General features: G+C 40.2%; 3 protein-coding genes across 3 annotated transcripts; 1 reads left to right on the top strand and 2 right to left on the bottom strand.

Moving 5' to 3' along the window:
- The first annotated feature begins 73 nt into the window (after positions 1-73).
- LOC115806909 (protein SOGA1) lies at positions 74-11,684 on the top strand. Its single transcript, XM_030767764.1, has 12 exons — positions 74-287; positions 369-556; positions 1,253-1,477; positions 3,448-3,606; positions 5,982-6,047; positions 6,256-7,443; positions 7,608-7,645; positions 7,741-7,951; positions 8,156-8,353; positions 9,703-9,731; positions 9,879-11,265; positions 11,532-11,684. The coding sequence occupies exons 1-12, from the start codon at positions 281-283 to the stop codon at positions 11,682-11,684; spliced, it is 3,849 nt and encodes a 1,282-aa protein (XP_030623624.1). The 5' UTR covers positions 74-280.
- Positions 11,685-15,826: 4,142 nt separating this feature from the next.
- On the bottom strand, positions 15,827-19,413 carry LOC115806594 (rho-related GTP-binding protein RhoA-C). The gene is made up of 5 exons (XM_030767404.1): positions 19,366-19,413; positions 17,567-17,722; positions 17,216-17,336; positions 16,937-17,067; positions 15,827-16,789 (listed from the first exon to the last, which is right to left on the bottom strand). Exons 2-5 carry the CDS (start codon positions 17,720-17,722, stop codon positions 16,616-16,618), a joined length of 582 nt encoding a protein of 193 aa, XP_030623264.1. The 5' UTR covers positions 19,366-19,413; the 3' UTR covers positions 15,827-16,615.
- Positions 19,414-20,122: 709 nt separating this feature from the next.
- usp21 (ubiquitin specific peptidase 21) lies at positions 20,123-23,558 on the bottom strand. Its single transcript, XM_030770277.1, has 12 exons — positions 23,403-23,558; positions 22,843-22,896; positions 22,590-22,707; positions 22,360-22,474; positions 22,055-22,177; positions 21,898-21,962; positions 21,627-21,735; positions 21,458-21,542; positions 21,252-21,330; positions 20,983-21,090; positions 20,542-20,656; positions 20,123-20,213 (listed from the first exon to the last, which is right to left on the bottom strand). The coding sequence occupies exons 1-12, from the start codon at positions 23,556-23,558 to the stop codon at positions 20,123-20,125; spliced, it is 1,218 nt and encodes a 405-aa protein (XP_030626137.1).
- Positions 23,559-25,012: the final 1,454 nt, after the last annotated feature.

The following is a 25,012-nucleotide window of genomic DNA, read 5'->3' as shown; positions in this document are numbered from 1 at the left end:
GAAACTTGAGAAATTTAGACGGGCCGAAGACACTACACAGGTGGATACTGGAAACCAGAAGAAGCATAATAAATCGTCGAACGGACGTAAACTGTCAGATGGCAGCAACACGTCTGACGATGTGAGTAAGGACTCTGGTTGCGCCACGGGGAAGTTGTCATCCACGGACAGTGGTTCTGAGATTTCTGAATCCACATCAGAGGAGAACAAACTATCCACGGACGCCCAGAGTAGTGACTTGGAATCTAGCAGCCGTGAGGAGGGTACCGACACAGAAAGGATGTCCCGTGACCTCTCAGATAATATATCAGAAATTAAAAATGACTGTGACACTTTGAACTCTTCCATAGACAATGCTACCCTGACAGCAGGGCTTGGCATTTGGGAGGGAAGTATCTCTCCTGGAGACGAGCGGTCGTTTGCATCACTTGACAGCAGGTTAAATTTTAGCGCATCTGGAGGATTCTCTGATTTCACAGGAGGATTTGTGGATGGCATGCACGACGACCTAGTCCGAGAGATAGACGATCTTAGATCAGAAAACATGTACTTAAAAGTAAGTGAATTTTGCTGGCGACTAGACTTACGTGATAACTAAATTATACTCTGTGGAACTTATTGTGCATATTTTGTGCATATTGTGCATATTTCCTTCATATGTCGCTATCATATCAGTCAGGTCTGAAAGATCAGTCAACACACCTTGAGCCGAACGTGACACGGTATTTAGGACTTATCTTCTTGGGAAACCCGATTAGGTTTTTGCTTTCGCTAAGTGCCATGTGTCATCCTTTATTGTCACTGACACACAACAGATGGACGAGGTCAATACACAAGCGAAACAAATTGTTAAGCTTTGTGTAATTATGCCCATGGTGTTTAAAGGGAAAATTAGACCATGGTGTCAGGAAAGTATTTTATGCTGCCAAAGGAAACAATGTGGCATGTGTGCCAAGATGGCACGATTTTATAGTCAGCTGTGGCACACTGATACATCTGTCCACATGTGGGTGTGCTTACTGTAAAATCCAGAACTGCCACAGGTGGAATCAAGATCAAAACCTACTCTGTAGATGACCTATACTCAAAGGCCTGTGGCCTGTTTCCATTCCCCATGAGTATGATTTTAATGGTCGAGTACCTATACACCTGCTTAACAAGAGAGGCGCATCACAATCCGTACATCCTTGACTCATGAATGGTTAAGGGGAACAAATATCAAATGCTATAGTTACCTTTGTCCTCTTTACAGGATGAGATGGAGGAGTTGCGGGCAGAGATGCTGGAGATGCGGGATATGTATATGGAGGAGGACGTGTATCAGCTTCAGGAGCTCAGGCAGCAGCTGGACCAGGCCAATAAGACCTGCCGCGTCCTGCAGTATCGCTTAAGGAAAGCTGAGAGACGCAGTCTACGTGTAGCCCAGACAGGTCAGGTGGATGGAGAGCTCATTCGGTCTCTGGAACATGATGTTAGGGTGAGTTTGCGTCTCTTTATGTGTGCAAGATTGTATGTAGGTGAGTACGTGTGTTTGTGTGTGTGTGTGTGTGTGTGGTCATTAAAGCAGAGTGTTGTGCTCAAGTGGGTTTATGGACATGGAAAGAGTGAGTTAATGTGTAGTAATTCAAATATTTGCTTACAGTTGAAATGTCCTCAGAAGAATTTAAACAGGATTCTTCAAAACAACTGCAATATTTTCTTAGGACTTATTCAGTAATGCATTCTATGTAATCTTTTAAATTTTATAATTCTTCTATGTCTTCTTTCCCTCTGTGAATTCTGGCCACACATATCCTTAGTCGTACTTGTTTTCAGTCTTTATTGCACTGACATTGCTAAGCATTGTAGTGAAAAGCAGCCCATGATTCAGTATATTGTAAGTCTGTGATTCAACATCCTCTGATTATTGTAGTGTGGTATGCTTCCACTACTCATATACCACTAACCGTAACTCTATGACCCATGTTGAGGACAAGCCTTAAGACTTAAGATTTTATTGGAAGGTTTACTCTTTTAGAAGCCTTGGAAAAGGAGTCCATGTGTGACTGAGTAAGTGGAGGAGTTGTTTGAATGTGCTTGTGTGTGTATGTGTGTGTGTAGTTTCCACACTCTGGAGGTGGTCCAGCTAACTTTTACTGAAAAATGCTTCATGTTCTGCTTGCCAGGCGAACATTACTCTTCCTTTGCGGCAGGCCACTCACAGCTCAAGCATTCCTTGGTTTAAACTCATCAGCCAATCAGACGAAGGGATTTTTTCAAGAACGTCAGAGCCATTAAAAAACTATCAACACAGTGGGGGAAACCACATGAAATGGCTGCTTCCGTTGAAAATTGCTCTGTGCAATGTATAAACCCCCTTGTAATCTCGCATTGTTTATCGTGCACAAGCATATGTCAGCAGTACGCACTTTTGGGTTTCAACATTGTCCTGCCTTCAATTACAGTAAATGCTGCTATGTTTAAACAGACTTTGAAATCCTCTTTTCTATTACTGACAGAAATTATTTGGTTACAGATTAAATTGATACGATAATTATTCAGATTGATAGACAATTGGTGTGTGTGTGTTGGGGGAGTGTCATTTGTTTCAGTAACTGCAACTAGCAGAATAAGTAGGGGAAGACTCCGTGCACAGCTGTCCATAGCCCATGCCCTGTCTATTTTTGAGTCATGGGAGAGAAATGGATACCCTGCTTTGTGTGAACTGGCCAATGTATATGTATGTGTGTGTGTGTGTGTGTGTGTGAGTGTGTGTGTGTGTGTGTGTATGTATGTGTGTGGGTGTGTGTGTATGTGTGCGCGCACACACACCCATCACCACTGAGCCTCCACACCAAGTCAACTACTACATTTCCATAAGACATCCAATATTCAACCATCACTGTTTCACTGATGCCACTCTGGAGTGCCTGGAATCTGATCTTGATTTTACTCTCAATATATTTCTCCTCTGTCTGTCATTCCTCCTCAGGCTTGTCTCTCCCAGTCTCCTTTTCTCTCCCACTGTCTGACATAAAACACACAAACCTTTTTATTCTTGCTAAAGGTACAAAATGTGGTATAAAGATATAAAATTCCATGAGCCAGATAATGGATTTGTTGTCTGAATGCAGAAGTGCAGAGCAGCTCTTCAGACTGTGTTCTGTGGCAAAACAGAATCATGTGCTAAATGCCATCACTTAATCACATGCATTCTTAAACATCACCCACTGTCTTGCCGCTAGACATGTATCTTAGCAACACCAGAAACAGACCAACACTGAAAAAAATGAAACAATGATACCTGAAGTAGTAGTTTTCATTCATTTACTGCATTTATTTCGAAAAGTCAAAAGAAATGAATTTAGTAAAGTGAAATAGCTTTATTGCAAAACTTTTCATCTTCGGTCCAGTGAACTTATGATTTGCTGTATACCTGTTGATGATTCATTTTTGAAACTCTCACAGGTGGCAAAAAGCGTATCCCTCCGCCTGCACAGTGAGCTGGAAGCAGTGCAAAAGAAGAAGTCCCAGCTTGAGTGGGAGAATGAAGGACTGCGAGAGCGGCTACAGGACCTGGAGATAGCCAAACAGGTTCTGCAGGCTGAGATGGACAAAACCCGTGAGGTAGTAACCCCGTCTCATAATACTTCCTCAAACATTTCTGTTGTGTAGGAGTACTTCCATATAAGGCAGTTATAAACTGACTGCAGTTGACTACCGAGCGGCAAGCTAAAATGTTTTGCTTCCGTAAGTCCCTAGTTAAACTTGTGTGAAAAGGTCTTTATAGTAGTCTATTCGAATGTTTGGGCCATGTTCAAATTCTCTTTCATAGATCCTTTGCCTTGTGTCCTTCTCATGTAATCCTACTAAAATTCTTTCAGAATGTGCTGAAGCTATACCAAACCAACATCACATGAATCACTTAAAGAGACTTTGTCATTGGTTCACTCTCTCTGTCAATTAAGAGAAGTGGCCAAGAGAGCTAGGTCACTGGGAAAGGTAGCACTGAAGAGTATTGGGATCTGGATCCTTTTATTGAAGTAGAGCAAATACACATTTGCCCCAGGTCTGCTTCTACCATCTCTATTTCACCTTGCCATTCACTGGCCCATTATTAAGAGCTCTTGTCACTTCTCCATATTACTGGGCCCCTGATCATTAGATATCCACAATGATGTCAAAGCACATTAATCATTTTTACTCTCCGCAAGTCAGCCCCAGAGACATAGTGCGTTAAGGTGTTAGTCTAGCATAGTGAGGTAAGGTGTCAGTCTAACATAGTGGGTTAGGGTGTCAGTCCAACCTTGACTGGTGGTGTGCGCCGTGACTGGCATGACGGACAGCTGACTGCAGGACGGGGTGAGGCGGCATGGCATTTAGGGGTTCAAATTCAAGTCACAGCTGACATTCTAACTAGTGTATTCAGAAAGAGACATAGAGGGAGGGATAGAGAAAAGGGAGTGGAGACAAGACTAAGCAAATGTCTATAAATATACATCTATCTATGGGGGTGATCCCTGTCTCCCAGCCTCTCTGGTTCCAAGTCGGCCAACATGTTGGGAAATGTAGGTCAAGGCACGCTCTTACTTCATAAACGTTTCATGCAAGATCTGAAAGATTTTGAAAACATTAAATCCCACATTGCCCTATTGTGACCTCAGTTTCTTCATCAGATACACACACAACCATTCACACACACACACACACACACACACACACACATTTACTGATTCAGTCAGTGAATCACTCACTCACTCAACTTTTTTAAACATTTCTTTTTCACTCTTGCTTCTAATCTGTCTCATGGACTCATGTCTGAAGTTTGGTTACCTGTGGTGACCGTACTGTCCATTACACATGGTCAGTGTAATCCAGGATTCTGCGCTTAAACTGGGATAGCAGCAGCTCAGCCCTGTCCACTCATCTCAAACAGCTGCTGCCTCTCTCTGATCCTCACCAGTCGAGCAAATCACCTGCAACCAGATTATCCAGCCCTCTACTGAGACTCAGCTCTCGGCACAGGGCAGGATAATCACCAAAACCACGATAGCAATGGTGAAGTAGAGATACTTTTAGAATAGTGCAGCCTCACGCTTGACCCATCAAAATAATGTTGGTTTGACTGATTCGGAATTATTCATAGCTGTCAGAATGTTGTTATCAGTCAATATTTATACCTGAAGTGCCATGTATACCTCATCTGCCTTGTTTGCTTGTTAACTTAACATTTGCTCTGAAAATATAGTAATACTTCAGAGAACATTAACTACTGATGTTGTGAAAGGTGTCTTTACTTTTGCTGTAAATAAAACATCAGTTTCATACAATATATGTCTTAGACAAAATAATAGATATCTAAAGTGCTTAGATATCTGGAGTTAATTTGTATTGCTGTTGTAGCTCGCTCTCTCTCTCTCTCTCTCTCTCTCTCACTCTCTCTATCTCTCTCTCTCTCCCCCTCCCTCTCTCAGAGTCATTCTGAACCCTTTTTGCTGTTCAGAGGTTAAACCTAGCCTCGGCACCAGACAGAGCAGAAGACAGAGAAACTGATATCATTCAACATTCCTGTCATTCTCAGAACAACACACATACTTGTCTTGTAGTGTTAGAGTTATGTCTTTGTACTACTAGACTGCATGAGAATGAGAGTGTATATATTACTGTGTTCTTTAAATATGGCAATAATTACGTCAGCATTAAGTGTGTGAGGATGAGTAAATGTAGTGAGTGTGGAGTTAGTGCTTCTGCGGGACTATAAATAGTTGTATAAATCTTTTCCCTCCGTAAGATTATACTCATTAAAATATAATTACCTCACTAAATTTAGAAGTCCACATTCTGAAATGAAATGTTTTACAAAGAAGGACATTGTAGAGAAGGCTGGAGGTTATGATAGTTGCAACATACTTGGAAAACTCTTCTCTCATGTGTAATAACAGGAAAAATTAAATACCTCCCTAAACCTGTCTAATATTTTTAACATCTTACTGAATCTATAGAATTCTTTGAAGAGAAGAAATATGAAGTCATCTTCTGGCAGGAGTGAGAAGAAACTTTCCCCACAGGTAGAGAACATGAATTGTATTGTCTCAATATCTTGATAATTTCTAAAACCAGCTAAATCAGCATCACTGTATTAGTGTAATGGCTTACATATTTTGCCAGTTATACGTAATTACATCATTTGATATTTTATGAAGACATTATTTGTTCCTATTTATGATTATCTTTTACATTTTATTCATTACTGTTTTCATATCACATCTTTTACAGGATGACAATGCTGATCTGAAATGCCAGCTGCACTTTGCTAAAGAGGAGTCAGCACTCATGTGTAAGAAGCTGACTAAAATGGCTGTGGAGTGTGAGACCATGCGGGAGGAACTGGCCAGGTATCGCATCCTTTATGGCGAAGTTGATGCATCCCAGGCTGCAGCCGGTGCATCCAACTCATCCCACACCCGTGAAGCCGAAGTCAAAGTTCACTTGCGTCTGGTAGAGGAGGAGGCCACACTGCTGAGTCGCCGCATTGTGGAGTTGGAGGTGGAGAACCGCGGGCTCCGTGCAGAGATGAGTGAACTGCGAGAGAGACTAGGAGGGGGTGGGGGAGGAGAAGAAGAGGAGGAGCCAATGGAGGGGGCAGGAGAACACCTGGCCATATCTCTCTGTATGACAGAACCAGGAAAAATTGTTGGTGGGGATCTGAAAGAGGGACATCTTGGCTTTCAAGAGAAAGAGGATGTAAACACAGTTCTGGTGGTTAAACAGATACACCCTGAAGTGGCAGGCTCAGAAGAGCATCCCCTCAAACATATTTTCCGAGAGGGGCCAGTGGGTGGGGAGAAAGACCAGCTCAATGACCAGGAGAAATCTGAACAAGATGGACAGCATAGTGGAAAAGCCCATTCAGATCCAAGCTGCAGTTTCAACCCAAAAGACTTTGAGACCCTTGTCACCATACGTGACCAAGCTCTTCTTGTTAGATCAACTATCCAGTGCTTTGTGGCACCCTCAAAAAATGGCCACTCCCCCTCCTCAAACCATAACTGTCATTCAGGTTCACCATACCTTAACAAAGCAGAACCAGATGCTAAAAGCAAGACCCACCCATGGCTTCTGGACCCCATGCTGAGTCCCTTGACCAGTGGACTGGAGGTTCTACAGGCCCAATTAAAAACTCTAGTGGGAAAGGTGGAAGCCCTGTTGAGCTCAGCACCATCTGAGACAAATAATTTTCCTACTGTAACATGTGAAGACTTAAATACAGCAGAGATGAATCTGTCCAGGACACAAGAGCTACTGAAACACTACTCTAAAGAAAATAGTCTGTTTTCCATTGACTCTCAGAGGAGTGCAGGTAATCAAGAGAACTTGGTGTTGCTCATCCTCCAGCTCCGCTGTTTCCTCCAGCAGTGGCGACAAGGACAGAGGCCCAGTGGAGAGGGAAAGAACCTGTTTGAGGTGAGCAGGAAGGAGATTGATGAAGCATGAATTAAGATAGATGAGATTTGGCAGTAGCTGGTGATGGCGTTGTTGGGGAACTCATTATTATGAAACTGAACGTGATAGTGGGTCATATAGTGAAAGTTAACATTCTACTTTTTCTGAACTATTTTTTTTACCAGGAAAATAGCCAGAAGGATCTTCATCTTTTGATGGAAGAGTTACAGAGAGGCAAAAAGACCTACCACTCAACAGAGAGCAGCCCTCAGGAGAAGGGAAATGGACAGGTATATATTTCACCCACATAGAATGGAGACCTTTGACAGTAGACGGTTTTGGGTTTACCTCTGATTGTCTTTCTCAGATGCCTGGCACAACTCTCTTGGACCTGAAGATGATACTGCAGGACTTGAGCACCGAGTTGTTGGAAGAGCACCGGATGGGTCAGGAGATTGCCACACAGTTTGCTCGTGCCAAAGCTGCCTGGGCTGTTGAATCGACTGAGCTGAGGAGCCATATTAACACGGTAAAGACCAGTGATCTATGACCAACCCTCATGAGAGTATTTTAGATGAAATGTTGTTCCTCTTTACAGAATACTTCAAAGAAAAGCCTTAGACTTATAAATAGGGGTTGTGGTAGTTATAATAGCGATGGGTCGTCATTCCTCTGTTCATTGATATGGCATTGATTCTATTTTTGATTTCTACATCTTTCTGTTCGTAAACAGTTGGAGGGCACAGCCGTGAAGAATGGTGGAGGTGGTTCCTCAGACCTCAAGGTGACGTTGCAACAAGATAATGTTGAGAAACTCCAGCAACTTTTAGCTGAATCCTACGCAGCGGTTATGGACTTGACACGCCAGCTGAAAGCTCGTGAACGCAGCTGGAATTGTGAGAGGCAGGAGCTTCTGGAACATTTCAATCAAGTACGTTTGAACTGGGAGGGTTCAAACCCAAACCACCAGAGGAACTGCACAACAGCTGAGGTGAGAGCTCCACCATTGAAGTGGAAGCACATAGAGTACCATAAAATATTAATTTTTAGAATAAAAAATAGGCACACTGTCTGTTACAGAAGTACATGTAATATTTCAGAATTATGTTCTTCATCTGATTTTTCTTCTTTTTTTACAATATTGTTAAGCCTCCTGCACTTTCATCTTACCCAATAATCTTTTAGTATTTTTAGTCGTTCTCAAATTTTATATGCTTCCCTCATCAGCCCGTAACAGCTACTGAACCGGCATTACCCTACTAAAATTGGTACCTCTAATTCCTTACGATTAAAACATATAAACAAATCCTAATTCTCAGCAATTGGCTCTGTATGGCAGGCTTGTTCTGAGGGAACAGAGGAACACCAGGGATCTGTGACTGCTGGTCTTTGGGAATGTGAGGGGGGGGTGTGGGTGGGGGGGGAGACAAAATGACGCGTGCCAACAGAATTTAGGCTAATCCCCTGTTGGGACTGCAGGACAGCGTTGTGAACACAGGCATCAGCTGCAATCCGGCCTTTTGACTCAGAGAGGGTTCAGCCAAACCATTCTGACATGAGTATTAAAAAAAAAAAGACATGAGGAGAGGTAGCTCAGAGAAGCTGGACAGATATTACAGCTAAACATTTGCAAAAACATGAAGAGTAAATCACTGTGTAAAGAATCCCAGGGTCTCAAACCTAAAACTTATATTGATGTGGGTGTTATTAACACACTGTTGTTCTGTCATATTGCTTCACAGGACGAGTACACTATAACTTTTATGTCTTATCATCCTATATTGGTCCTCCATCATTTACCAGGTTCTGGGATCACGAACAAGGACACAAATTTAGAGTAAAATGCATTCTGGCTGCTCTATGTATATATGCGTTAAGGATTAGCGGCATGCCTGGGTCCAAACACACAAAAAATTCCCCTCCACATGAATCTCCTTCTCTGCTCTTTCAGTACTAAGCACAGTGTAATCCCTCCTTTCCTCTCTGACACAATTTCCAAAAGAAGACAGGACTTTTCGACTGATTACTATATGTCTAAAAATACTCAGACTGACTTTGGGGATATGTCCTGAAGATTTGGAGATGGAGATTTGTCTTTCCTTTTATCTGTTATAAGTCATATTGAAATTTGACTTTAATTATCTTTGTAGTACAAGCAAAGTAGACATTCTGTTATAAACTTCATTTGCATGATCATTCTATCTCAAGTATTAAGCATGTCTATTGAAAATGGATACAGCATAAGAATGACAATGCCTACTGTATTTGAATGTGTTTCAGGCTTCCATTGCCAAGAAAGAAAGACAGAGGTTAGTTCTCAGCACACGCACACACACACACACACACACACACACACACACACGCACACACACACACACAAACAATGACCTTTTGGTAAAGAGAAACATAATAAATGAATCTAAACAAATAAAATGTCACACTGTTCATTCTAACAGAATAAATCACAGAACAGCTACAATGACAAGAGCATCTACCAAGAACTGGCAGTACCTCAGCCGTGAGGCAGCATTAATGGACAAAGACGATCTGTGCAAGACCTGGGACTGTCCCATTCTGCCCCCTAGCTTCCCATGGTTAAACACGAGACTTGAGTCTCTGCACAGGAGTCACACAGCCCCAGAGAAGTCCACACTCCGCATCTATTATAGCCCTCCGTCAGCACGTAGGATCCACCTGACAGCTACCGAGCAGGAGGAAGAAGAGGAGGAGTGTGAGGAGAGGCAGGAGGAGTTGAACCCTCCCTGTCACACAACTGGGTCGCAGCACAAGAATGGTGACTGGCTCACAAGCTATGATAATTGGCATGGTTGTCTTCCTTTTGAGTACCAAGGCACTGGCGTCATCCTATCTCCCTCATCCTGTAATCTCCAGCCCCCTGGCATTTCAGCCCTTCCTTTCAATGATTTGGAAGCATCAGCTAACCTGAGTGATGACATGAAGGAGATGACAGCTAGTGTACGACAGGCTTCTCATCCCAGCTCCCTGGAGCGGAGGAGAGGGAGGGACGCCGGAGGCCTGATTGTGGGAGTTGTCAGTACTGGCACGCAAACTCGGGCCCAGCCACAAATGACCAGTGTCGGACTACAAACTGAAGGGCCCCGAGGTACATACTTGGGGAGACAGTGGTCACCTCGTGTCACCTCTTTTGTATCCACACGTGCTCCACAGATCTCCTCCTCGCTGGAGAGGGTGACTGGAAAGGGAGAGAAGTCTCCTACCCGTTCCACCTCTCCCAAACTACAACGCCGATACTCTGCTTCTTCGTCGTTACTCTCCTCCTCTTCCTCCTCCTCCTCCTCCTCCTCGTCTTCATTTACCTCATGTCCAATGTCCTCCTCTTCTTCTTTAACCCCGCCGTCCAGGTTAGATACCCCCAGGGAGCGGGGTTTGTGGGGTATTCCCCAGCGAGGATCTGCTGGTTCAGCCTGGGCACGCTCCACCACTGCTCGACCTGGTTCCACGCCTGCTGGAGGTAGTGATAAACCAACCGGCCGAAAGGCATCAGGGATCCCCAAATACGGCCTGGTCCAGGAGTTCCTGCGTAACGTGTGTGGCCGTGGAGAGAAGCCCAGCCTTGGGGGAGATAAGGCCCCTGTGGTTCGCAGAGATCACACTGGTCCTGCAGGACCTAAGAAAACGGAACGCCCTCCGTCACGACTCCCTGCTGCCCCGCTTGTTAGGAGTGACAGCATCACCAGGATAGTAAACCGTAGATTTATGAAGCAGAGTCAACGAGATGAGACAGGATCAAATCAAAATCAGAGTCAAACCAACAAGACACCAGTCGGCAAGGAGAAAAGTCTTAGCAGTACTGCTGTGGAGGTGAGTTGCACACAGAGAGTTTAAACAAATCCTCACCTGAACAACAAGGAGATTTCTCTGAAGTAAAAAGTAAAGCTTAGACATCAGGATCATGGGATTAAATGCTTGGGCAATTTTGCAGCTCTCTACCACTCCCTTAATCTGACTATCATCAAAAATGAATTTATATGAATTTTTTCTGGTGGGTGTGGAAATGCAAAAATAGATATCTACCATTACCGCAGTTCTGTGCAGATTCAGTCATGCTCTTTCCGTGTTCCTAATAGGATGGTTCCTGTGACTGCAGCTCTCGAACTCTGACCTCCTGTTTTGCCCGACCTTCGTGCACCACCCTCCGCCACACCCAAGGACACTGCAAACACCGACCACATGAATTCTCCTCAGCAGCTGGTGGGAAAGACAATCCGCCTGCTCTGTGAAGGGGTGGAGTCATAAAACATACTGATAGCAGTGGACAGCTGACAGGATTCCCAAGGGAGAGGAGTCAAACCTGGGAACTTGAGAACTCCTGAGTATTCTGAACAGGATATGTGGGAAGTAAAGAATTCAATTCAGTTAGTATGTATAGGTATATGAAATTTTTATAGACCTGAGTAACAGTTCTGTAACTACAGTGTAACATATTATACTTACAGTGTATGTGTTGAATGGATTTATTTAGCTCAAAGTTCCTTCATATTCGTAAATGTAGAGTAAGTTTTGACTGGAGAACAAGGAGCCATCAGTTTAAACAAAGTAATAACCTGAACAGCAAACCACCCTCAAAAGTACATTTTGGTTTGGACAAGTGGGAGCAATACACCATTTATTTGTTAGGTGTTTTTCTTGTACATTCATATATTGGAAAGACTAGAGAGATTTTTTTATAAACATTTAAATAAAAATATTTTATGTAGACGTAGTATGTCTTTGCTGTGGTGAAAGAGCAATTTAAAAAAAAGTCCTGTGCATTTGAATATTTTACTGTTTTCCAGACTGCTTTTCAGAGTTAAAGTTGTATTACCCGAGTAAAGTATTCTGGCTGTACATGTCTTTTTGGGGTACAGGACAAAACACATGGTTGTTCCATGATCACATTGATTTACTTAAGGAAAATGGTACTTATTTTGGTCTCATTATTTGTGGTTTCTAAGGTTTTAGAGAATCAGTAAATAAAAGTCACCAAGGACCTTACAAAGTATAAAAGCAAAAAAAAAAAAAAAAAAAAAAAGCCCCCAGCACTCTGTTTTTGGAAGTTAATGGTGATTTTCAAATCCTAAAAAAAACAATCAAGGAATCTTTAGTTCACCCTGTACTCACTCTACCACTCTACCACTAAAAGCACTCCACTGAGTTTCCCTCATTCCTTTTAGTGCTCCTGAGTATGATGCTGACAGGTGTGCTGTTAGGCAAGGCAGTTCAGGAAATATCTCCAGCTGGTGGCCACATTCTTTATAGTCACCACAAGGTGTCTCTAGACGTTACACAGTAAGTGAGTAAAGGAGTGAGTACATAGTAAGACTGAACAAAAATCACATTACCTACCACTTTAAATCTTTGAGATTTCTCCCATTTTCCCTTCAACCATAAAGAGGAAAAATCAGGAAGGTTTTTATGTGTTTATTGGAAAGACTCTAAAGTCTAAGAATTAAATTACTTTGCAAAACTATACAGGACCCCACAATGATGGCTACTGTCAAACAGTAGTCACAGACTTCAGTGGTCCCAGACTTCCTCTACTGCCCAGAATAATCTCTCACACATGACAGGACATAGATATACTCTAATAGAATGTAGTAATCTTGATAAGTGCATATAAAAACAATCATCTTACATAGAAAAAACCTTTGGGATTAGATAACAGGTCTTGCAGCTGTTACTTGGTGAAAGAGTGAATACGCATAATTTTGTTGTTTTCACACAAAGAGACAAATGGGGCAGAGATGATCCTGAAAAACTTATTAAGCAATCAAATATCTCTCAGAATCCAGTTGAAATATGTGATTATTTTCAATAATGAAAAAACACAATAAACCAAGCACAGGTAGAACACCTACTCACTATGTATTACACAAAATGCTTTCACTATCAACCAAACTACTCACTGATTGAAGGTGAAATTGATTCTACCTTTAATGACACTTTGTCTGTGAATCCATGGGAAATTGGCTTCATTGTATGTTCATTTTACCCATCTGTTTAAAATCAGGATCTGTATGTATGTGGTTAATTGTTAAAATTATTTTCATCTCAGGGCGGTGGAATAGTACATGCAGCCTTGGGGGCATTAATAAGCTGGAAAAAATAGATAAAGAGGAAGTGTTCAGCAATGTTAGTAAAAACATCACATCAAAGTTAGGTGGTAACAGATTTTGAAGATATTTTCTGGCTTGTTAAGATCATGCATATTACATAGGCATCGACAAGATGTACAGTACATACCGTGTATACATATTATAATTACATACATATAATGATTTCAGATACATATGGAAATGAAATGACTGAAATGCTGGTCATTGGTCCCCCTATGCATAAGCATCTTTTTAGTGATCTAACTCTAAATTTTGACAACTGCATCATCTCTCAAAACTCTTCGGCTAAGAACCTTGGTGTGATTTTTGACTCTAGTCTCTCACTAGTCTCTCATATCAAGAACACAACCAAAACTGCCTTTTATCACCTTTGTAACATTGCTAAAATTAGGTCCTTTCTAAGTATGGCTGATGCAGAAACCATTGTTCATGCATTCGTCACGTCTCGCCTCGATTACTGCAATATTCTCTACTCTGGCCTGCCTGCCTCTAGTACCAATAGTCTTCAGCTGGTCCAGAATGCTGCTGCTAGAATTCTGACCCGAACGAAGAAGTTTGATCACATTAGCCCTGTCCTGGCTTCCCTTCATTGGCTCCCAATTCATGCAAGTGCAGATTTGAAGGTCTTCTTATTAACATATAAATTTTTACATGGGCTTGCGCCTTCCTACCTGTCTTGCTTAATTACACCCTATAGCCCACCTCGCACCCTGCGCTCTCAAGATTCTGGATTATTAGTCATTCCAAGAGTTAAAAAGAAGTCCACTGGTTGATTTGACTTTGTTATAGACATGTAAAGCCCTTTGAGACTATAAATAGTGATATTGGGCTCTAAATAAACATTATTATTATTATTATTATTATATTTGAAATAATTACTTTTTAATTAATTAATCGATTAATTAATTAATTTAGTGTAGATCAGACTGAAAACATGGGTGTAATTTGTCATAAAATACTTCTGAGATAGTATTTTAGTGACATTTTAGTGACTTTTCTTACAATTTCCCACTCGAAATTCCAACCTCACTGTCCCTCTTCAGCCGGCAGTCTTTGCTGTATAGTTTGCTTAACAGTGCAGAACATGATGAAACCAGTCACCCTCATGCTCCCTTACCTGAACATTAGTTTTTATGAAAATCTTCTCAGATATCCATCAGTTTGCACATACTGTTGATCTGCATCATTTCATACTTTTTCAGGTTATGTATTTCATGTATGTATTGCATTTCATAGACAAATAGATTTTGATGCAACCTTGCCCATATCTGCTCAAAAAGCTACCTAGATGGCCGCTGTTGATTAGCAAAACTGATAGGACTTGGTAGCTGTATAAAGGTGGTTTCGCAGCCTTAATATTGGACTGTAAATCAGTGTTATACTGCCCTCTTTGGGATATTTTATATATTACAATTTGAACTCCCAGACCATTCCTAATGCTGAAAAAAATAGCAATACAAAAAGTGAAATGTCACCACAAAATATGTAGGATGAATATTATGCGCAGCAAAACTATGCATTTGAATGACCTCAGACAACTGACATGTACATTTGTACAATTTATATCCTATAGTAGCGGAGTTTTACAATCCTCTCAACATTCTCTGGGACAGTAAACCTCAGAACTACATTAAGTCACAACTCTTAAGAGAATTTCTCACTAAAGATACAAATCTCACAACACAGTATTCATTCAGAACCTTAGCTGAACAGACAAACCAGGATAGGAGTAGAATCCTGAGTATGCTGCCCATGCCTCATCTACACTGATCTCAGCTTAAAAAACTGTAATACCTAAAAGAGAAAAGTAATATCCTAAATATGCAATATCCTAAAATAAAAAAAAAAAGAGATATGCAATCTTTACTACCCTAAGTGAATTTCTTGTGCAATGTACTGTTAGACACTGCTTTACTGTTGGGACTGGATGCAATGCCTCTAATGATACGAGGAGCAAACTGACAAATATGATTAGTGTTTAACGACCTTAAGGAATATAAGCCATCCTGATAGGACAAGTTCATGTCCTTTAATGTTACCTAGAAAATTGCAGAGTATATTTGCTGTCAGAACTCAAACAATCTTAAACGGTGAAGGCAAGCTACTAATTTAAGGCTGTATGCTTCTAGTCTGAAACCCTGTTTATATATTATGCATTTGCAATCATTTTTAATGTGTTTTTTCGATCATGCATGAGCAGTTTATGATGTAGCAAAAACATGCGATACAAATACAGTTATAAAGCACACAATCACAAACACTGTATGCATAAAAGCTGTTTTAATTTAAATTTCATTTCTAAATGCAATGTTTAAAAAAAAAGGCAAATCTTTTTAAATAACTCAGAACTGCCAATGGTTTTATGTCACTGGGCAACAACCCAGACTTGTTCTTTGTAACATCATTAATGAATAGGGGAGAGACTGAAGAATGAGGTGGTTACAGATAAGAACCGCCTCAATGAATCTGTGCTTCGTTTGAACAGAGAACTAGAACAGGACATAACGATCTAAATAATACGCTCATATACAAACAAAGCAACAGCGACAAAAGAAACACACATGCATTCATATTCACACACATTAATATACATACATGTACAAACATACATACATACAATCTATCAAACACACTGAACAGCTGCTGAAGACGATAAGTAAACCTATGAGAGCCAACTCTTTAGGACCATGTATAAAAGTGAAGTATACCAGTTGGGTTAAAAATAAACAAACAAACAAACAAAAAAAAACAAACTAACTAAAACATTCTAGCTATAGAGTCCTTTACAAACATACCCGCCACAGTACAGCTGAGGTGATATGAGAAGCCGTGACCCCCAACTCCCGGATGGATAACATGTAAGAATACTTACATCCCTTTCCCTAAACCTTGACAATGGTCTCTTATGGTTTGAGTTTCTCATGTTGCCTCATTTCCCCCATCACTGATAAGCCCAGAGTACCAGGGCACCCCTGCTTTCCCTGACCCCTCCCTCCCCATTCCTAAATCTCCCTGGCTGTATTCAACCACACTGCCACCCCTATTTTCTGGGGTTTCTATAGTAACAGGCAGGCGCTCTTCTTGCCACGTTTCTTCGCTTGCAGTGCTGCTCTGGTGGCCATTTCAAAAACCTCCCTCACTCCATCCTTTGTCTTGGCGGAGCACTCTAGATAGCCAAAGGCATTGATACGATTGGCCATGTCCCTGCCCTCTTCTATTTTAACAGGTTCCTGAAGACACAGGGGAAAAAAAAAGACCTTGATCAGCAAAGGACAGTTAGAATAGTTATTCAGAGAACACATTCTATCTTTAGTATACCACAGACACACAAGTCTAGAGGATCTCTCCACAGGCATTAATGACTTTGGATGGCAAACCTGTTTCATTTTTGCGAGCTCCCGTCTTGTGTGCTCATCATTGCGCAGGTCTTTCTTGTTACCCACAAGTATGATGGGAACGTTGGGGCAGAAATGTTTCACTTCTGGTGTCCACTTTTCTGGAATATTCTCTGTGATGGACAGAGAGAAAAACAAACATTTCTCAGGGGATAATATTACATGCATAACGTCAGAGAGCAATAATTACAAAAAAAGAGGTCTGAATCCAAGTGAACTTAGTCCAATTTGAAATTAAATAGTTTATTTTTATTGTCTCACCCAAGCTGTCAGGGCTGTCTATAGAGAAGCACATTAGTATGACATCAGTGTCTGGGTAGGACAGAGGTCTTAATCGATCATAGTCCTCCTGCCCTGCTGTATCCCATAATGCAAGTTCTACCTAAAGAAGGAGAGAGAGAAACCAGGTCACTTCAGGACTTTAAATCAGGGGTAGACGTGACTGTGCAAATGGTTACAATACACATCACTCAGAGTCTCGTGTACCCCCTGGAGTTCTAAAATGAGTTTTAGCTCATTAACATATTCACATTAATATGTATCACATATAAATATGTACAAACTGTAACTATACTGTTATGACAGTTTTAAATGGATGCAAAAGAAATTCACCTGTTTCCCATCCACCTCAATATCTGCCACGTAGTTCTCAAACACAGTGGGTACATAGACCTCTGGAAACTGATCTTTACTGAACACAATGAGCAGGCAAGTTTTTCCACACGCTCCATCCCCCACTATCACCAGTTTCTTACGGATGGCAGCCATCTGCACAGGAACAAGACAAGACAGAGCAGTCAGGAACATGTCATGGTTTATGTACAGAAAAACTGTCAGGCCTGATTCACAGTGTAATGAGAGAGGTCAAGTGCACAGTGGGTAGTTGAATAACCCTACAACAAACATAGACAGCATTAGTAATCACACATAAGGAAACTTCAAATGGTGAAGTGGCACTGTTGCATAAATGAATATCTATCATCATTATATCATTTACTGGTATTTTTAAGACATGTTTCTTAACACCAAGGCAACAGCTAAATGAGCCATAAATGTCTCTATCTCACATTTTCTAACCCGATGACGCATCACGAGCGTTGTAACACTAAAACTGCAATACAGCACAGTTAAATTAATTTGGACACGAATGTTGCGTCAGTATTGCAGAGTTCAGTACAATCCAAAGACCAAATAACGTCTGTTTATCCATGAATCGGAAGGGCAAATGCGGAAGTATGGCGTGACCGGAAATAGCAGTATTTGTTTGTAGAAGAAAAAATAAAAAATGAAGTGATGTGAACGATTCATTGACTTATTCAAGAAACTATTCAGGACTAAAATCAACATTTTTGTTGTCAAAGATGTGAACTGTTTACAGTAAAGAAAACAACAAAGCGGACACTTTCGGCCCACTACAGTCCTACAGGCCTATGCGCCGCCCCACCGCACCCAGTAGCTTACAGCCTTGCTTCAGTACAAATGCCTCGGACACTATCCTCGCTGCAAATATCAGAAATCTTAAATAACATCTACGAATTTAAACAAATACCTGGTACCTTCCTGTTAGCTCCTGTTAAATTCTGAAAATCTCCTTTGTAATGATAACAAAATAAGATTGTGTTCGTAAGTTAGCTAAAGGTTTCTAACTTTAACGCCGGCCGGCTTGGACATCTTGTTCCAAGGCAAGTAACCACTAACATTCAAATTGTCAACTGTTTGTAGTAATACATTGTACTATTTATTCAGCCACTTACACCCATATCATCTGATAAATACTTCTTTAAGTCCAGGTATCCCGTGCCGTTAATTTACCTCTTAACGGTACCAAATATACAGCATACTAGCTTCGTTCTGACTAATGTAGTTGATAATTAAGCCATAACTGACCAGATGAGTCGACAAACATACATACTACGCCTTAAACATTCACACAAATCTTACCTGAAGAATATGCTCCAATTTGGCTACCAATACTAGTATGTAAACTGAATTGTTGCTACATAGCCAAGTTACTGAAAATTTACACTAGACCATGTTAGCTGAATAAATTGCTGAAGTAACGCTTGACTTATATAGATCATATTTTACCTATAACCACTCGGTTACACAAACTCGTCGGTGGACCTGCTGAATTTGAGTAACAGTTGGCACAAGGAAAAGTCGTCGGCCAACAGCAGTTGAGCTATCGCTAGCTCTTAGCAACTTGCTAATAAACTAGCAAGCTAGCTAAGTTCGTCTAGGTTATGAGCTTTTTTCAAAACTGAGAAAACTTAAACTAAACTAGTTTAAATGTTAATGAAACTGTCACATATATAAATATAACTTAAATAGGTATTTGAGATCAATAACACAAATCATATTTCATATGCCTTTTGATGTACTAAAGACAGAAAAATATCAAATATATTTACCGTTTGTTGTGTTCCTCGGATGTATCCGCTTTCCTTCTTTTCCTGCCACACTTCAAACTCCGCCCCCATCGGCAATGCCACGCGTAAAGACCCGCCCTCTTTTCGGTTACCATATTTTTTGATTGACAAGCAGTTCAAGATAGTAGCTCATCGTATTATTAAACTGACAGGTTATGCCCACACTGGCGGGGATATACACGTAAAACACCACATGTAATAATGACACTTTTATGGAAGGGATGGAAGAATTTAATCAGTAAGATCTGACTTTGACTGGACTTTGACAATGACTGTTGCTTAACTATTGCTCAGCCTATCTTCCACGGAGCATCATTGCCTTTGGCTGTTAAAGTACTTTTGTCAAGGACATAGTCATTGTAATATGAAACATAAGATCATTAAAAAAAAAGTTGAACATTTTGAGGGAAATAACAAAAGTATCAAGAAATCCTTTACACTTGTTACAAAACGTTTTTTTTGTTTGTTGGTTGGTTTGTTGTTGTTGTTGTTGTTGTTTGTTTTTTGTTTTTGTTTTTTTTTTAGAAATACTGAAAAAAGATCATAGCTTTACATCATTGGTCAAATCAAAATTAAACATACACATTTTAATCACTGTTATTAGCTGCTCATCTTAATAAATTCGTAGCTAATTCACGTTGTTGTAGCTCTCATGGTCAGTAAAGTAACTTAATTGTCATTGAATGGGGTTGTACTCCAGCCATTGGATCACCCTGTGTACATGACTCTCTGGACAGGCTCATTTTCTTGTGGCACTGCGGGTGTCAAGTTGATAGAAGAGCACGTAAGCCTGGTTGGACTGAAGCTGGTTCTCAGATATAGGAGTCACACTGTGACACAAGAGAACAGTATTCCAGTTAAGGATAACCTTATTTGCATTATCATAACAGTACACGTACTACACCTCATTAAAATTAGACTATTGTTAGCTCTTCAAACCATGAGATAGACCATGTCATCCCCATAAAACAAAACTGGAAACCACTATTGCCATAATAAAATGACATTATATTTGGGGCATACAAGTGAATCGTGTCAAATTAGAATAGCATTGTTGTTTTTATAAACTATGGTCTAAATTCGACAAAACTACTTTTTTAAATAAATGTCTTTCAGTGTTTTTTTTTTTCTAACATAAAGCTTTGAACCTGCACTCACCTTGAGTCATTGTAGCAGCACCAGCCCTCCTCCTCTCGACAGTAGGCTGTGTAGTGGCCCATGTTCACAGATCCTGAGTGGTTGCATACTGCATACAAGTCATACAGCACTGGACCTGTGGACAGAACTCAGATTACACAGTGCCACTTCTCGCTGACAGGTTACATACAGTTCACATGAACAATATGACACGATTTATATAAATATATATATATATATATATATATATATATATATATATATATATATATATATAAATTAAATATCAATGAACACAACTATGAACTGCAAAAATGTTTAATGTATAATTTCACATTGGAATCATCCAGTTAGTTCTAGAAAATATGTTACTTTGAGTTTAGAATAAAATGAACCAGGGTAAGGAGGAGAATGCAGCAGAGACATGAAATGGAAGATTTATATGAAATGCAAATTTCATACCACAGTCCACTGGTCCATATGGTCCCAGATTCAGTTTGGACAAAGGGAAGGACACATACACTGTGCTTTTACAGATGGAATACTTTGACATGGTGAATCGATTCAGATCTAAGAGCATCAGTCAAGGCTCTTTTACACTTTTATGACAGGTATTATTGACTAATTTCATTTTCATTACACTAGTCATCATCATAATGGACATCTCTTTGATGACTTTAATGATTTTAAAGTGATTTAATGATTTTAACAGATAAAGTAATGAAGGATACGTATAACAAGGACTTTTGGAAACCTCTGGATGGTTAAACGTTTTGTGCTCTCTGTTCGGCGATTACACCTCTCACACAGCTAAAGAACAAAAACATTGAATTGGTCATTGAAGTAGCACACATTCACATATATAAACACACACACACACACACACACACACACACACACACACACACACACACACACACACACACACACCACTTACAGGTGAATTCTCCTCATCAAGTTTTTCTTCTTGTGAGAACAGATCCAGACATTCACGCAGTGTGACAACACTCCCAGACTGACTCCTCTGAAACATTACGTACAAGGACAGTCAAGAGTAAGCACTGAGAGAGAGTCTAAGCTTAGATTAGAGCTGAAAGGAGACTGACATTACCTTAGGAATGGGCAGTGACAGGTCACAGAACACGTCAAATGTGTTGGAATAGTGGGAGCAGACTGAACAGTGTAAGGAGCTACGCAACTGACCTGAAAACAAATCTGGGTGAGGGTGGGAACAGAATACGGTGAGAGTAAACACAGAGTGAAGGAATATGAAATGCAAATTATTTCAGCGTGTGTGTTTGTTTGAATGATCCAGTTATAATAACCTTTAATTAAATTCCCCTTCAGAAATAAAGTAGTGGCTCTACTCCTGCTTACCCACAATCTTGCTGTCATCTCTTTCGAGGTGTTTTTTCCACATGGCAGATGCCTCTTCTTCGATCCTTAAAAAGAGAGAGGGGGAAGACCAGTAGTAAGTGGGTATAAAGGAGTCTCAGGGTGTGAGAAAATGAGCTAGTGTTGCCTTTCTTTATACCTGAATCGTGTGTACTCAGGCTCCTGACTGATTTTCTCTGAGGGTCGATGGGAGGAGCGACGGTTGATTTCTGTGTGCAGTCTGTCGAGGAGAAAGCGTAAGAACTCCTGTGCATCTTGCTGGCTGAAAGTGAAGGATACATTCATAGAATGAGGGATCGATATTTTAATAACATGCTCCATTAAGGTTTATTATATAGGCTAGAGTAACTGAGATCAGAGTGCAGGCTTCAAGGTGAGATTTGAAAGATTCTAAACATGGAAGTGGTCTAAAAATATACTGAAATCTCCTGATAGGTTACACACCTGTATCCACTGAAGTAAGGCACAGCCTCTTTGAAGATACTATAGAATTTCCCAGGATTCACTGGAGTATCCCTGCTGTCAGCATCCCACAGTTCTGTCAGCACTTGAGTAAATGCTGGCACAAAAAAAGCGTTTCGGGTTCTTGTTAAAAATTCATGGATTAAGGGAGGACAACTGACAATATTTTATCGGAGGAGAAGAAGATTGATGTGATACAGGATCACTGTTACCATTCATCAACTTGGGCTCTTGACTTGAACACATGTCCTGGAGGTAGACTTTAGTAAGACAGTAGTCTCTCAGACTGCATGTGTGGGAGAGACACTGGACAACAGAATTCAGGAAACACTGAGAACAGAGAGGACAGAAGGGAAAAAAAAATCAGTTTAACAAAATAGTCATATAACCAGCTTTACTAAAAGAAAAAAAAAAGACTTTGTCAGAACACTAAACCAAACATATATAATGTAAATAAATACATACGGTATTGCCTATGTTACGCAATCCAACTTGTCCATTTCCCAGTGTGAGCTCTTTCTGCAGGATAAAACAATGTTTCAACTAATTATTATTATCATATTCGCCAACATATCTAAAAAAAAAGAAAAGTCAAACCACAGTATCTCATTATAGACAATGTTATCTCCTAATGTCCAAATTGTGTGACCCCTGCCACTCAGTCTATCACTGTACTCTGTGTCTGCATAGTCCAAGAATAGAACTCTGATCTCATTATCACAGACAGGGAAAGCACTCGGCTGGAAGACACGGGGTCACGTCGAGAGACACTTATCCTGTTGGGGGAGGGATGTGGAGCATTTGCAGGTGTTTATACACGTGTGTATCTGTACGACTAAGAGCTCTATTTAAACCAAATAAACTTTTTTTATTATTATTAAAATGTGGATTCAATATATGGCATGATTCAGTAGTAACATTCATCTATTTATCTCACATTTCCTTCCTCTTGATCATTGCTGATGGGTCAAGTGCCCACATACCTGATACTATAAGGTATCAGGTACTCTGGTACTCTGACTCACCTCCTTATCAGCCACCAGCAACAGCCCCATGAGAGAGGTATAGAGCACAGACTGGGAGATGTCCACACTCTCTGGCTGTAAGCCGTTATGGGTTACCAGAGACCGACACAGAGCTTGACACGAGTTATCCATTGCGCTGGAAGCAGCTCTTGGCATAGCTGTCTGCTACTTTGGCACTCGCTATACTTGATGTGAATGTGGTCTGAGAGCAGTTACTCTGATGTATTCTTCACAATCTAGATTGTTATTTTGAAAGGGTGTAAGACAATTATACATAAAATTCAAAATTTATAGTGAATTTAGAACAATATAAATCATTATATAAATTGATTATAGATTTGATGACTTTATCTTCAACTTCTACTTTTCATTAAATATTAGAAGGTATATAACATCACAGACTTTTAAATAAAACAAATAAATAAGTAAGTAAATAAGACTCATTATTAACAAACAAACAAAAAAATTGACATGTAAACACAGAAATATTCTGCTCTCATTAAAAAAAAAAATCAAAATGAATTAACAAATTTTATGAAATACACAAGGTGATAGTAAGAGTCGATGCCACTGCTGAAACAATATTTTGGTTTTCATAGTAAACGAGAGATGCATTAGAACACAGAGAAAGACTTACTCTGATTGGTCGTTATATCTCTCTTCACAACTTCCAGCAGAGCTTTACCCAATATGCATATCTTGTGGTGTAAAAATATTTACTTGGCTTCATATATTAACGTATCAAACAACTGTTCCTGCCGATTTCCCCCTCACGGCACCTGCTGCTCACCAAGTTTCTGTCTCACAGTGAACATTTAGAAGAATGAGAGATTTAATCGCTGCTAATCTTTCCTCTCTCCTGACTCCGCTGTCTATACTTAGCGCAACATCTCCACTGTGAACGCACGCCACGGCTGGCCTCAACACAGGGGAAATTACACTCAATGTGCATTGTGGAGACAATAAAACAAAACTTCAAAAATTAACTTTTAACATAAAACAGGATGTTTGTATCTATGACAACTCCGACCACACAGATTACTGATTAATCTCTCCTCCTCTGTAGATAATAGGAAAAATGAAAAAATAACAGATTGAACTTTCTGCATAGTAAGTCTTGTCAGTTTATTACTAAAAAACAAACAAACACAACATTCATATATAGCCATTTACGTGAAAAACTTTACAACTTTCATTAAAAGACACTGAAAAAAAAAACTCATTCAGTACAGATAAACTAAATTCACTGAGAAACATTCTTCTTATGTCAACAAAATCATACTGTACCATCGGACATTACATTTTATCACTGTGTGAGAAAAACATAAACATACATTACAGTTTCAGAGGAGGTCCCATTGCACCTCTTTTGTTTGTTTGGTTTCACCAGCAGTGGTAATAAGTGGCTGAGTTTGGCTAAATGACTAAATCTCATTAAGTGCAGTTTTGAGGGCCTAGACCTAGATGTCTGGTAAACACTCAGTTATTGCATCTACAGGAGGAATTATAACATTAAATCTCAACGCTTCACATCAAACTCAATGTTTTAATTATAACATTAAAACTAAATCTCCCTCAACTCTATCCTAACTAAAATAAAGTCAATTGAA

The sequence above is a fragment of the Chanos chanos genome, chromosome 3 (genome assembly GCF_902362185.1).
Source record: "Chanos chanos chromosome 3, fChaCha1.1, whole genome shotgun sequence".
In the NCBI taxonomy this organism is placed as follows: domain Eukaryota; kingdom Metazoa; phylum Chordata; class Actinopteri; order Gonorynchiformes; family Chanidae; genus Chanos; species Chanos chanos.
Note: the sequence above shows the minus strand (reverse complement) of the source record. Positions and strands in the feature narration are given on the sequence as shown.

Coding starts and splice junctions, on each gene's coding strand:
- LOC115806909 (XM_030767764.1), top strand. Junction 7,952..8,155: donor TGAGGAGCCATATTAACACG/GTAAAGACCAGT, acceptor GTTCGTAAACAG/TTGGAGGGCACAGCCGTGAA. Junction 8,354..9,702: donor TTCTGGAACATTTCAATCAA/GTACGTTTGAAC, acceptor AATGTGTTTCAG/GCTTCCATTGCCAAGAAAGA.
- LOC115806594 (XM_030767404.1), bottom strand. CDS start 17,722: ATGGCTGCCATCCGTAAGAAACTGGTGATAGTGGGGGATGGAGCGTGT. Junction 17,337..17,566: donor TTGAGGTGGATGGGAAACAG/GTGAATTTCTTT, acceptor CTCCTTCTTTAG/GTAGAACTTGCATTATGGGA. Junction 17,068..17,215: donor AGACAGCCCTGACAGCTTGG/GTGAGACAATAA, acceptor TGTCCATCACAG/AGAATATTCCAGAAAAGTGG.
- usp21 (XM_030770277.1), bottom strand. CDS start 23,558: ATGCCAAGAGCTGCTTCCAGCGCAATGGATAACTCGTGTCAAGCTCTG. Junction 22,475..22,589: donor AGAGCCCAAGTTGATGAATG/GTAACAGTGATC, acceptor TTTTTGTGCCAG/CATTTACTCAAGTGCTGACA. Junction 20,214..20,541: donor TGCTGCTACAATGACTCAAG/GTGAGTGCAGGT, acceptor CTTGTGTCACAG/TGTGACTCCTATATCTGAGA.